The sequence below is a fragment of the Blennius ocellaris genome (assembly GCF_963422515.1).
Source record: "Blennius ocellaris genome assembly, chromosome: 4".
Taxonomy (NCBI): Eukaryota; Metazoa; Chordata; class Actinopteri; order Blenniiformes; family Blenniidae; genus Blennius; species Blennius ocellaris.
The window spans coordinates 18,488,546-18,502,303 of NC_137653.1; the positions used below are offsets into that span (position 1 = coordinate 18,488,546).

At 42.0% G+C, this 13,758-nt stretch overlaps 1 protein-coding gene across 9 annotated transcripts in view; it reads left to right on the top strand.

The window, feature by feature from the left end:
- celf4 (CUGBP, Elav-like family member 4) overlaps nucleotides 1-11,014 on the top strand; it is a gene marked incomplete at both ends in the record, with an annotated part of 90,849 nt that extends 79,835 nt beyond the window's left edge. The window contains 10 exons of one of the 9 annotated variants that reach the window (XM_080495595.1): nucleotides 1,368-1,496; nucleotides 2,399-2,478; nucleotides 2,848-2,988; nucleotides 4,026-4,164; nucleotides 5,963-6,115; nucleotides 6,493-6,603; nucleotides 8,125-8,187; nucleotides 8,563-8,640; nucleotides 9,552-9,695; nucleotides 10,887-11,014. In XM_080495595.1, the coding sequence (XP_080351721.1) occupies nucleotides 1,368-1,496; nucleotides 2,399-2,478; nucleotides 2,848-2,988; nucleotides 4,026-4,164; nucleotides 5,963-6,115; nucleotides 6,493-6,603; nucleotides 8,125-8,187; nucleotides 8,563-8,640; nucleotides 9,552-9,695; nucleotides 10,887-11,014 (1,166 nt within the window). Of the gene's footprint in view, nucleotides 1-1,367; nucleotides 1,497-2,398; nucleotides 2,479-2,847; nucleotides 2,992-4,025; nucleotides 4,165-5,962; nucleotides 6,116-6,492; nucleotides 6,604-8,124; nucleotides 8,221-8,559; nucleotides 8,641-9,551; nucleotides 9,696-10,886 lie in introns of all 9 variants that reach the window. The other 8 variants (XM_080495596.1, XM_080495591.1, XM_080495589.1 and 5 more) reach the window with 8 other exon arrangements.
- Nucleotides 11,015-13,758: the final 2,744 nt, after the last annotated feature.

Below are 13,758 nucleotides of genomic sequence, written 5' to 3' on the forward strand. Positions count from 1 at the left end.
GCTGAAACTCAGTGTGTTAATGGTGCTTCTGCCACGCCAAAACGTATTCCTCTGTCTGACAAGGCTATTTAACACTGCTTCTCGTGGCATTTACTGTGGATTGTAATTATAAGAATAATAAATCTTCAAGGTTTTTGGACCGTCTAATTCAAGGGAATCCTATTGATTTGTCTTTTCTTTTCTTGAGTTGAAAAGGGGAATAAAATGTTTAATGATCTCTGAGGGGGGGCTCATACTCCTACACTTTGCCTGATTTGGAGCCGATGTGCCAAACTAACCAAGTTCCCAGCAACTTTGACAACGAAAGTGCAAAAGTGGTGAAATCACAATTGGAGCTGTCTGTTGTTAATAAACGAGGAGGAACCTTTCATTTACTGGTCTTGGCGGCACATTTGTGACAAAAAAAAAAAACACCTCAGTGACTTACAGCATAAATGGGGGTCTTGAAATGTGACAAGGGGTGCTGTTTTTGTCATGGTATCATCAGAAGAAACCAGTTAACATGGCACATGGCGAGATGCAGCAGATGAAGTCCTGAAATAACTTAATAGCCACGATATTTGCTCACTGCACTTTGGGGAAGATTAGGCTGTCATCCTAGCCTTTTATCTGGAGTGTGGAGCAATTGTAAGCCAGAACAGCCTGGTAGCTCACTCAGAATGTAGGAGGAAATATAACCAATGTTTTTTTGCCACAAAAAGATTAGACACATGGTCATAAACAAACATTTACCAGAAACACAGTAGGCCGAACTACTGTGACGCTGAATACAATCTGTTGTTACAGCGAGACAAAGTTTGCCTTGTATGACACCGTGAGTCTTCCCTCAGAAGTGTGCTGAAAAGAGCGCTTCGCCTTGATTGTCATCCTCTGCAAATTTGTAATGGACAGCGAATGAAAAAGTATGTGGAAATCGAGAAACAAATATGCAGAAACTGCTGTGTAGCTCAACTAAAATCAATACCAAAAGCAACTCAACTCCAAATTGCACAAAGCACACTGAGACTGCATTATTAGTACCACGGAAAATCCATATGCTGTAGCATTTTGCAGTAAAATTCACCACGTTAATTGTAGTTTATTTGTTTTGGTCAAAGAGAAGCTCGCAGACAGGGCAATGGAAACTTCAATCCAAAAGCTATGAGACATTAAGAATGTAAAATCAGCAACTAGGACACATCAATAAATATTGTAAGTCACATTTATTGTAAAAATGATGTTTCCCTGGCATTGCAAGACTTCTCTCTGATAGTTTTGAGTGCTTCCCTTAGCCTGATGCATGCTTCTATTCCAGTGAACACACAATATGCAGAATATCAAAAGGCCGCTCTGATCCTCTGATCATGACCTATTCCTTTTCCTTTTAGAAGACAGAAAGCTCTTTGTGGGCATGCTCAACAAGCAACAGTCAGAAGATGATGTGCGGCGCCTTTTCGAGTCCTTCGGCAGCATCGAGGAATGCACCATCCTCAGAGGTCCCGACGGAAACAGCAAAGGTGAGTTTATAGCTGTTTATGACTTTGAGCGAGCAGACTCTTTTTTTTTTTTTCCACAGGCTACTGCTCAGAAATGATTTGGCCTTTCAAAGTTGGTGACTTTGCAAAGTTCTCCTTAAACACTCCACGGTGAGTGATGTCAAAGCAGGGCTATTTCACAATCATCAGAGGAGTCATTACATAAGAACACTATAGATTTGGTGGGTTTCCACAGTAAATGCCACAGCGAAGCTTTACCCAGAGGGATGAGAGATACAAACCACCAACTCCTTACAGATGAACCCCATTAACCTCACTGGTGAACCTACATGGCAGCGATAAAGAGAAACCAAAATAAGTCAACCTCCTTATTAACCATGGGCTTCATGTCATGTTGGAAAAATGTCCTTTCAAAATGTTTTCAGAGTGCTACACAAGTTCACTGCATGAAGTTCATCAGCAAGCTTAGCAGCTAATCAATGAGGCCCGATGATAACTAAGCCTGATGATTACAGTGGGCTTGATCATTCTGATTCCTCCGTGAAGCTTCATTAACAAGGCTTCATCAGCCAGCTTACTCGGCTAAGTGGGCTTTAGCTCAATAATTACTGGCAACTTGATCATTCAAATTCATCAACAGCACTTGTCAATAGTAAGCGACACCACAACACAGTGGCATTTTAAGCCCCATCAGAGGATCCCAAAGTTGTTAAATGGTGTCAGAGTGGCATGTTTAGTCTGCTTATTGAGTGCAGATGAACAGCAAAGCAGCCCTTCGCAGCACAACGTTTGTTGTTGTAATCCTGACAAAAACTTGCCCCGAATGACAACTGAATGAAAGACTTTACATAAAAGTTTTCCCTTTGTTTTTTTTTGTTCTTGGTGTCTTTTCAGTGTCTTACTCATTTTCTCTCTCCTTCCAGGCTGTGCATTTGTAAAATACTCCTCTCATGCTGAAGCTCAGGCAGCCATCAGTGCACTACACGGCAGCCAGACAATGCCTGTGAGTACGATGTAACTGTGTGTGTGTGTGTGTGTGTGTGTGTGTGTGTGTGTGTGTGTGTGTGTGTGAGCATGTAGGTGTATTAGACTACTGAGTCACACCAAGGGATGAGTCAAATAGCACTTAATTACTTTTTTAAAGTTAACTTGGCTACACTATATTAATCCCAGTGAGGAAATGTGTCCTTTTACATATGACCCATCCCAACCTTCCATGGCAATTGGAATCAACTGCAGCTCTGATGGGGGGGGGAATATTTTTTGCATGTATGAGCTTCAGTCAGGTATCTATTCAGCCATATTAACATGTATTGCCTGGTGTGCGTGTGTGTCCGTGCATGTGTGTGTGGGTGGATGGGTGGGTGCACAGGGTGCTTCATCCAGTCTGGTGGTGAAGTTCGCTGACACGGATAAGGAGCGCACCATTCGCCGCATGCAGCAGATGGCCGGTCAGATGGGCATCTTCAACCCTATGGCCCTGCAGTTTGGAGCCTATGGAGCCTACGCTCAGGCAAGATGCCCCACAAAACTGCATTTTCATCCACAGTTGTTTATTCAATGAGCCACGGGGATTAAACGCAGAACTCAAGCCCAACTCAGATTTAAATGTGGAGCAGCAAAGGGAGGAGTGGAAGTGAAATATGATCGATTAAAAAAAAAAAAAAACATCGTAGTTATATGAGGTGTAGAAAAATCTTTATTTTTAACATATTTGGTAGCTGTTTTTTTTTAACTAATAACTGTTTGATGCACCTGCTTGGGAAATTATCAGAGGTTTAAAATTTCTGGAGAGTTTCAAAAAGTGGAGGTCATTTTCAAATGTGCAGATATGGTTTGGTGAGGCCAGATTTCCTTAAAATAATCTCTGAGTACATTTTTAAGGGTCGATCTGTTTAAAAAGTCTAATGTAATACATGTATCTAGATTATTAGTCAGTATCTCCTTTAAAGTGTCCTGCTTCTTCTTTAAATAATTCATATCTGGTGAAACAAATGTTATTTTAGTTGCTTTTTTTTCTTTTCACATTATGTTTAAAAAGTTATGTTGAGTGTTTCGAGGTGAAGTTTGAAAAAGATTACTATTTGGGTTGAAATTAGTGTAAAGCTGATGCAAGTTTTCTAATTTGTTTTGTTTTGAAACAAGATTAAAAACCATTCAACCAAGTCGTTCCTTAGATGGTCTTTCTCCCTCCAATACTCACTTCTTCATCTACCTCCACCATAATTACTACAGAGGTTCACGATGAATGTAAACTGCTGGTCAAACAGTTGGTGCACTTCACCCAGTCTGTAGCAGAAGTATGGGAGTGATCGGTCCTACTAGTAGGTGCAGTTTAGAGAGTTTGATGAATATGTATGGGAGTGATAACAATAGATAATGACCATTTAATGGGCTGATAAGATTTGAATCAGCTGTTTCCAGTCTCTCTACTGTATCTCACATTCCCTTTATAGCTTCACTCTTTCTCTTTTTTTCCTTTTTAAAGTCAGTAACATGAAAGTTTTTCTTGTTTCTCTTTCACGATCACGCCTCCTACGCCAACTGCAGGTGCAGCAGCAAGCAGCGTTGATGGCGTCCGTAGGCCAGGGAGGCTACCTCAGTCCAATGGCAGCCTTCGCTGCTGCCCAGATGCAGCACATGGCCACCATCAACGGCCTCCCAGGAGCACCACTGACACCCACGTCAGGTAACCCGGGTTAAAAATTCACATTTAAAGAACATTATTACCATTCGCCGTATTTCAATGCCCAATGAAAATAGGATCCCTTTAAGAAAAGGGGTGATAAGCTCGCATTACTGCTCCCTCAGTGATCTGACAACAGACAATGGAGTGGACATCAACGATAAGAGGTCATATAAACAAGTGCAGATGTTTTTTTGTTTTTTTTTATGCATGGATTTTTAAATTGTTTTTTTACTTAGACTAACATTAGCTTGGGTATTACCGAACCACGATGCCACAAAAGTCCTGCATCTTCTCAACTTTTTTCTGAGTCACTGTTGCTGGTGTTTGAGTGAGGTGACTCACAGTGAAAATGTGTTTTACATTATGTTAAATCACTTGCAATCAGCATTTCTGCTCCATCTGTGTGTCTGACTCTTTGCTTGTCTGACACATTTAGTAACAGTGTCTGCTTGCAAGGGTCTGTCAGATTAAATTCAGCAATAAGTACATTTTGGATTGCACTTCAGAGTGAACGCCATCAATAGAGCACATCATGACTCAGTTTATTTCCCAAACTGCAGATTAAGAGTTTGATTATTTCTAAATCAGGTTTAGTATTTGTAAGTAGCAAAGAGACTGGAAAAAGTTGGTATATTAATAGATTGGTGAACCTTTTATACATGTTTTTTTCATGATTCATGATGACTTATATTAATTCTTAATTAATGCGATAACAGTCATTGCCAATGCTAAATAAATATAGTTCCAAATTACTGTATATCTTTATATGCATGGTCAGATAAATGAACTTAATGGAATGAAAAATACATTTTGGAAAACAAGAAAAAGAAATCTAAGTTTTTCCTTCAAATCATCACAAATGTGATGTAGATTCCATCAGTCTACTCTGGTTGTGATCTGACATTTCCAGCTTGCTGTTTGGGATAACACTCATTTCAAGTCATTGTTATAACATCATGATATCTCTAACACAATGTCAATAAAAGCTGACTGAAAACTGCACTTTACATACAGTATATGATGACTACTTGTGTACCTTTGTGCCGATCATTGCTCTAATTCTCTAAAGGGTACAGTTAGTAAACAAGGTGACAAACTCCTGGTCACTAGAAAGCAGCAGTGTGATTTAACTTGTGTCAAAGTACCATATGTTATAATGCTGTTCCTGTGAGATGCATCAAAGAATAGTCCTGATGTAAGTGGCATGGACTTGCTGCAGGGCATGAATGCGGATGGAAATTAGATGGAGAGAAATGTATCCTGAAATGTTTGAGATGTTTTTGAAAACAGTATTGGCAGCAGTGTAAGTAAGTGGGTAAAGGTAGTATGTTCCTTTAAGGCATTGCTGAATCGCTGCAGTGGGAATACGCAGCGGAGAAGAACAAGGAAAAGTGGATTCAAATGGTCATGTTTTAACTATCAAGTACAGTATCTACACAGTCAAGATCCACTGAATGAGTACAGGGAATAGATAATATATGAGGGACTATAATTGGTGCTCATTTGATATAAACATGTTGCTCAAGATTCTCAAACAATGTGTCTTAGATTGAGAATGTCATGGCTGTTGTGTCACAGTCAGGACCAAACTGGGACAAGAAATCAGCCCTGACATTTAGTGTCTTCACCGGCCCACTGGACCGGCCCCTCTGACATTTGCAAGAGTTACAAGGTGGCCAGTCAAAGTAAAACTTCTCCATAATGTCTCCAGAACACAGAGGGGGAGGGGGAAAAAAAAGTGTACAGTAAAATGCTCACTGTTTCTTTCTTTTCTTGTGCGTGTGCCCTCTGGCTGCAGGAGGCAGCACTCCCCCAGGCATCAGCGCCCCCACAGTGACCAGCATCCCCTCTCCCATTAGTGTAAATGGTTTCACTGGCATGCCGCCCCCCCAGGCAAATGGGCAGCCCCCTGCAGAAGCTGTCTTCACCAATGGGATACACCATTACCCTGGTAGGTCTAATGATCTCACAGGCATGTATGAAAGCACACAAAAAGGACTTGCAGATAGTATCTCTGCACATCTTTGCTCTATGTAGTGAATACACGGGTATTTCAACAGTCCCAATATGCACACATGAACTGTAACAGGAAAGCGTTGCATGCTGCAGGCTGACACACGTGAGCAGCCATGAAGCATGTTCAGGAGGCCGAAGCCAAACGATGCAGCCCACAGACAGTGAGCATGTCAAGGAGATGAGCGTTTGGCAAAGGTGCTTATGGGCTGCTGGAGCCTAAGTACGCGCTTGTGTCATGAGCCGTGGCTAGTACCTCACCAGTTGTGTTTGTTTCGAGCTGGAAGAAAAATCTGTCTTCTTTTGTCTCCCCAGTGTTGCAGGAGGTGGTTTTTAGAGAGGACTCAGAGAAAAACAGCTTGGGCGTGGCTCCGCGGAGTTGTTTTGGGGTTCAGGGTGGCTGCTTCCTCTCCTCTCTCTCTGAAGGTAGCACTCCTCCCCCTCTACCATACCCACCCCCTCTCCCCTCACCTGATTTCTTTATGGGTTCAAACGGGTCAGGAAGATTTCTTTCTCTCAAAGCTTTTTGCAAGCCTGTGAGAGAAGACGCGAAGGTGAAATTCAACTTCCTGAGTATGTAGAAAAGATTTGTATTTGCAGGGGGGGAAAAAAAAAAAAAACTTTGCAAATTCAGAGTGGAAATTTATTTTTCTACAATCGCTCACTTTTTCTATACACAAGGGCAAACCTTCTAAATCGTGACGTCCCTGCAGACAGCACGCAGGGCTGAGAAAAGCAGTGACTACTCTGTTATTCAGGTGGTATTTTCATCTGCACTCACACTCGTAAAAAAAACATGCACTTTGTAGTAAACCTGCAAAATGCAAATACAAGGAATATCATTCTAATAAACCTACGCCCTTGTTTATACATTCACAAACTTGGAATTCCCCAGGCAAAAATTTTATCACAGTCTCACAAGCAGTGATACAACCAAATTATTTTTGAATATGATTTCATAAGCAGTAAATTTTATTGAGGTTTTTTTGGAGCCCACAACTTTCCTTCTTCTCCAGGCTATGTGTGACAGATTCTCAGTGTTGCCGTTAGTGTGCTGTGGTGTTTACTGAGACTGAGGTTATCGTGTGTGTGCATGTGGTTACTTCTGTGTGTGTGCGTGTGTGCGTGTGTGTGTGTGTGTGTGTGTGTGTGTGTGTGTGTGTGTGTGTGTGTGTGTGTGTGTGTGTGTGTGTGTGTGTGTGTGTGTGTGTGTGTGTGTGTGTGTGTGTGTGTGTGTGTGTGTGTGTGTGTGTGTGTGTGTGTGTGTGTTATTCTCAGTGGTGTACTTACCTTGCATGTGTTACACGTACAGATGGTTAGCGATAAAGCGCGGCACAGCATCTGTGGTAGTTGCAACGCAGGGAGAATTTAGATCTCCAACATGTGAAGTGGTGGCAACAGGTGTGTTCGGTGTTGTGTTGTCCTGTGGTACATGTGAAAAAGCATCTTCTCAGGCTTGAGTGTGGTTGGGGGGGGAGGGCGGGCAACCTCCGACGTCTATTTTTCTTTTAATGTTGTCACAGTGGAGTTCTGTGTTGTTGTGGTCCTTCAAAGTTTTGATTTTCACCTTTTCTATTTAAAAAAAAAAAAATAATGACCTCGTATTGGAATGCTTTGAGAGGAGAGTGAAAAAGAAAGATGAGAGATTCAGAATTCAGTTCCTCACACACAGAAAGTGAAGCGACTTGACTCCATGCTGTTCAGCTCTCTAACCTTTCTGCTTTTCTTCTCCTGTCTGTTCTCCTCTCCATCGCCCTCCTCCCTCTCACCCTTGTTATATATTACTCTCGCCTTCCTCCGTGCCCTCTCTTCCATCTACATTCTTCCCCGGCCTCTCTGCCTCATCTCCCTCCCCTACACACATGCACACCTCCATCCATCTGTGCCCCCTTCTTCAACCACCACCTCCTTCTCCACCTCTCCCTCTCTGTGTCTCTGTTGAAGCAGCTCAGAGTCCCACTGCAGCTGATCCTCTCCAGCAGGCTTACACAGGAGTCCAGCAGTATGCAGGTCTGTCTGTCACTCTCACAGCAACACTCATCTGTGTGCCGGCATGCAGACGTGGAGCCGTGTGTGTGTGTGCGTGCGTGCGTGCGAGCGAGTGAGTGATGGAAATAAGTAAGGCAAGGATAAAGATAAGCCTCCCTTTGTCCATATTTGAATTTTGTTTGTGTAACATTAGGTGTTCCTGTCTCACCGCGTCATTTATTCTGGGCCGTGTCAGGTGTGCGTTTGTGCAACATGTAGACTCTATTGTCCGTTATCTGATCGATTGCCTGCTGTGCCCCCGCATATATCACATTGTTTGTATGTATCCGAGTGTGCGCTCCAGTCATGACTGTTATCTGATCCGTGGTGTGTGCGTGTTTGTGTGTGTCTCAGCAGCCTACCCTGCTGCATACGGCCAGATCAGCCAGGCCTTCCCCCACCCTCCACCCATCATTCCTCAGCAACAACGAGAAGGTAATGTGCACACAGCACACTCAGTAAACATTCATACATGCCCTACGCATGGATTCAAAGTTACTTCTTTTTGTCCTGGAATGATCTCCAGTTGAAAACATCAACCTGCTTACAGGGCTGTTTTTGAGGGACTTTACTAGTTTCCTGAGCTTCAAGTAGTTAAACCAGAGAAAATTGTTTGTTTTCTTATTGCTTAGCTTTTTTGTCAAATCATTTCCAAGGGGAGCGACGATCTTGAGACTAAATAATGAATCAAAGACAAAAGATGTGGCTGAGTATTTTTGAACGGAGCCAGAAACCCACTCATGAACTTAATGACCTCCAGGCTTGGGACACATAGCTGGGCCCTTACTGCCCTCTTGTGGAACATAAGCAAACTAATGCAAATCATTTAAGTGCCCAAGCAACCCATAGTTTACCATTAAACTGTTAGGCAGCTGTTTGATATGGGATACATGAAAAAATTAAGAATATGGAAAATAAAACTCACCCAAACTCTTCAATTCAATACTGACCAATATCGATACCTAATGAAATGTTACAAATGTGCAGATCACGCTTAATCCACTTATTGACCAACCTTTGATTCAGTCTGATTTAATGTTTGAATATTGCCGATTTCTGATGCATTGAAATATGTGGACTCACTTTTTTAGGGTTAAAACTGCAAGACGAGTAGAAACAAAGAAATTTGAATTAAACAGGTTTAAATGGGCTTTTCAGCACATTATCTAATAATGTTCTTTAAAATGCTTTATTCCATGGCCTGAAAGTCACCCTGTCATGGTCTCCTTTTTTTCTTATTTCACGCCCCCACACCTGCCCCCCTCCACCTCTCTCCTTGTCTCTCTGCCCTTTGCCCCGTGTCTGCTTCCCCCCTCTGGTCTGTCTCTCCGTTTGTTTCCATGCAGGACCAGAGGGTTGCAACCTGTTCATCTACCACCTCCCTCAGGAGTTTGGGGATGGAGAGCTGATGCAGATGTTCCTGCCTTTCGGTAATGTCATCTCCTCCAAAGTGTTTGTGGATCGGGCGACAAACCAAAGTAAATGCTTTGGTGGGTAAAAATGAACAAAACCAAGAGATTATTGGTTATTTATTCTGATTATTCTTTTTTTCTTTTTGTTGTTTTTCTACTAATCACGTTTTGTACTGCAGTCCACCACCACCCCTCCCCACCCCCTCCCTCTTCCTAACCTCTCAACACCTCTCCCTTTGGAAGACTATGAAAGCAAATGATGAGAGAATTTCTTTGCAGTTGAGCAAAATCAGGCCATGGGAAATATTGGAGCCTCAGTGTCTGGACTTTTTCTATGAATCTTACAACTGTTTCCCTTTGAAGCTCTAACTTCTTTAAATATTTCATCATATTTATATATGCTGCTGAGAAGCTCATCTGTCTTATCTTCACGGTTAAGTTGCTATTGTGCTCGTCATGACATGCTGCATAATACAAATGCTGACTCTCAGTCTTTACTCCTGTCTATAGCATACTGTAAGCACAAGCAATAGTAATGCATGCTAAGAATATAAGTAGGAATACAGCAGTTGCTCCGGCGTGCAGAGATAGAGAGCTGCTGCCTCACTTTGTGCCGCTGACAGCACAATGTAGCCGAACGTATAATTATGCAGCAAATTATAAATGGATTGTGGAGAATGTTTAATGGAGAGTCCATCAGGTGCAACCCATTTGCAAATTAGCTTTTGCTCATTAATACAACACAACATTAATGTTGTATTATTCATGTTGCAATTTTCAGATGCAGGTTTTTTAATTTGTGATTTGACGCTTTTTTCACATTCAAGCGGAAGTTAAAAACCGAAACCCAAATGTAGAACAACCACGTCAATGCTTTTGGCTCCAAATACCATTATTGAGTTGTGTTGTGATGTTGGCTGCATGCTGATATAATTGTGATCCTATTGTTCTTGTTAGACTGCTGTGCAAACATGCATCTGTATTATCGTATTGTTTGTTCACCTCTGTATGATATTGTGTGTTCTTTTAAAGTGTATTACAATCACTTTTGTTTTTGTAGATGTTAAATGTCTTGTGTGCAGATTAATAGGCTTCAATCCTCTTTCAGTTGAAGAACCATTTTTTTTGTTCATGTGAAAAGACTGTTTCGTCTTGCAGGCCCCATCTTCACTTTCCATTCATATGTCATCGGAATTTGCTCTCATTGCCTTTTTGTCTAACAACATCCCCTTCTCTCTCTCTATCCCCCATTTTTGGCTTTTCCCCCAGGGTTCGTGAGCTTCGACAACCCAGGTAGTGCCCAAGCTGCCATCCAGTCGATGAACGGCTTCCAGATCGGCATGAAAAGACTCAAGGTGCAGCTGAAGAGGCCAAAGGACGCCAACCGCCCCTACTAGCCCCCGCCCCGTCTAGCCACCGCCACCATGGTGGCCGGGGCAGCCGTCAAACACAGGGAAAGACAGGTCAGACGCTGAGCTCGGCTTTACTGCATCCCACTTACTACTTTAAGAAGTAATAATCACCTAAAACCAAAAATATTTACTTGTAAAATCCACTCTTGTGAACACGCTCCCAACAAGGGGTTTCGATTTGGAGCCGTCATACAAAACTTGGCATCGCACCTGTTCTTGAAAAACAAAGATTAACGAATGAAGCGGCAAAAAAAAAAAAAAAGAAAGAAAAGCAGCTGGGGTAAACTATCAAGATGCAAACAGCAGCAGACAGCCGTTAAAAAGGGACGCCGATGGTTATTCAGGGTTGCGAATACATTACAGCTCGTGGATACAGACTAATGGTGATATTGCTTACAGTTTTAAAGCCTTCAAAATGCTGTCAGAAGGATGGCGTTATTTGAAGGAGAAACTTCGGTAATTGTAACTACATTTCTAATGGTAATCAGTTAGTTGTGCAAGAAGTAGCACATTACTTCACAAATACTGTTGTCAACTTTTTCGCCCTCTATTTGACGCTATTTAGTAATTAAGGAAACTCAACCATGAGATATTTTATTGACAAACACTTGACCGGCGTAACCTTTTTCCCCCAAAAGTCATAGAACATTTGCAGGTGCCTGATAACCAGCTGATCATCTGTAAAGAATAGCGATAGAAGTACATGCCGCCACTGACAGTCCGAGTGTCACCATTACTCATTTTGCACAAGATTTACTGCAGTGGCCCACTAATTCACTTATCTCATAGACAACAAGTCATGTTGAAGTGAAACACCGTTACACATACTTGAAGGGAAAAAAGTTTTGAAAGCAGATGATATAAAAAGAAAAACAAAAAGTCCTCTAAGCATTCTCTAAAAGTTGAAGGTTCACCAGTATATTAGGGATGAGAATTGTTATGATGCGCACATATTGCTGCATTATGAAAATCTGTGCCCTCTAATGCGTCTGCGATATTGAAACTGGAGGGATCAGTCAGTTTTAATGGCTCGCCGCAACAAACAAAGCTGCATAAGTATTTACTTACACATAGCCTCCTCTATTTGTAGAACATTTTTACAGTAAGTGACCCTGTGTGTTACCCTGTAGGTAAAAGATAATTGGTAAATGCTACAGCATGCTGCACAGGGAAGGAGCCACTTCCGAGGGAGAGACATTTATTACCCCTCAGGCGGGTAATTGTGCCGTTCCTCTTTGTCTCCTCCCTTCATCTGCGTGATGGAGAGTTTAGGCGGCATCGTTCATTCACCACTGATGACTTCATTCAAGGGCAACTTATCACCCACTCACAAACTAACTGAACCATACCAGACAGTGTCCCGAGGCAAATCACTGCAGGTAGAAGGCTGCAATTCCCCGTGAATTTTTCACAAAATACGCGGCATCGTTCTTTTTGATGTATCAAAACATTTTCAACCGAATGTTTCCTGTCCTCCTTGGTAAAGAGTTATTACTGTGTCTGATAGTTTGCCTGATTACAAAGTTCTTTTCACCTGCACACCCACTTTTAGTAAGAAAATGTGTAACGATAAAAAAAATTAAAAAAAGTTTTGACAAAGAGTACAAGTGCCTAACTTCCAATGACACGAGAGGCTTCAGGTATGTCTTGATCAAGATCCCTTCATCATACCAACCAAATGCAGGATTAAACCATTTGATTTGAATAAAAAACAAAACTTAATTGTTTTATCACATAGAAGATTACCACAGCATCACTGCCAGGGAGGAAGATTAATTCACTGCAGGAGAAGCACTGATTTGTTTTCAAAATTCTCTTAGCAAAAGGATCTTTGTTTATCCATACCAGAACTGAGAGGCAGGTGTCCTTTAAGTATTCTGCACAGCCTCCTTTGCATGTAAATAAAGCAGGTAAAGGAGGAGGCAAACCTGAGTGCGGAGTGATGGAAACTTTTTATCATGAGCAGAAATCTCAAAATAAATGGACTTAACTCCATAAAGGCTTCCAGATTAGACAAATAATTGCAGGATGGCTTCAAACAGCAATGTTTGTACTTTTATTGGCAACATGGCAGCCACAGCCCTGCAAGCTGCTCCGTTTAACAGTAAAGACGAATAAATCCCCACACAACACTAGTAGTTCCGGAAGTGGGCGACCCCCAAAAAAGTACGATTCACAGAATTCTGGTGATCTGACGGCAACACGACCCGCTGCTGAACAGCGTCCGTTTGGATCACACGTCACAAAGTATAGAGCAGGAAAGCGTCACAGCTCAGAGATCTCTGGATGTTGCCGGCGGAGCTCATAAATAAGGCATGCGTGCCAAACAAAACTCCAAACATACACTGGTCAGCCATAACATTATGACCACTGACGAGCGAATAATACGGATTATTTATTTATTGTGGAACTGAGTCGCTGTGTAAAAAGCAGGCAAATGGGCAGGCAGAAGGACTTGAGCAAGGCGACTAAGTCGGAGCATCTCCGATACTTCAGCTCCAGTTCTTTACCTCTTGTCTGCATTGAGAGTGAAGGCTGATTGAATGAAACAGTTTGTTGCGTATATGGCAGTATAAAGGTTGAACATTACAATATAACTGAGGTGTAATATTATGGCTGATGGCTAATTTTCCCAAACATGTGTCCTGGCATTTTGTTTCCTCTGTGCTATTATTCTCATCGATTTCAATGTAATTGGAGACGTAAACAAGTTTCACTTTTTCCTACAC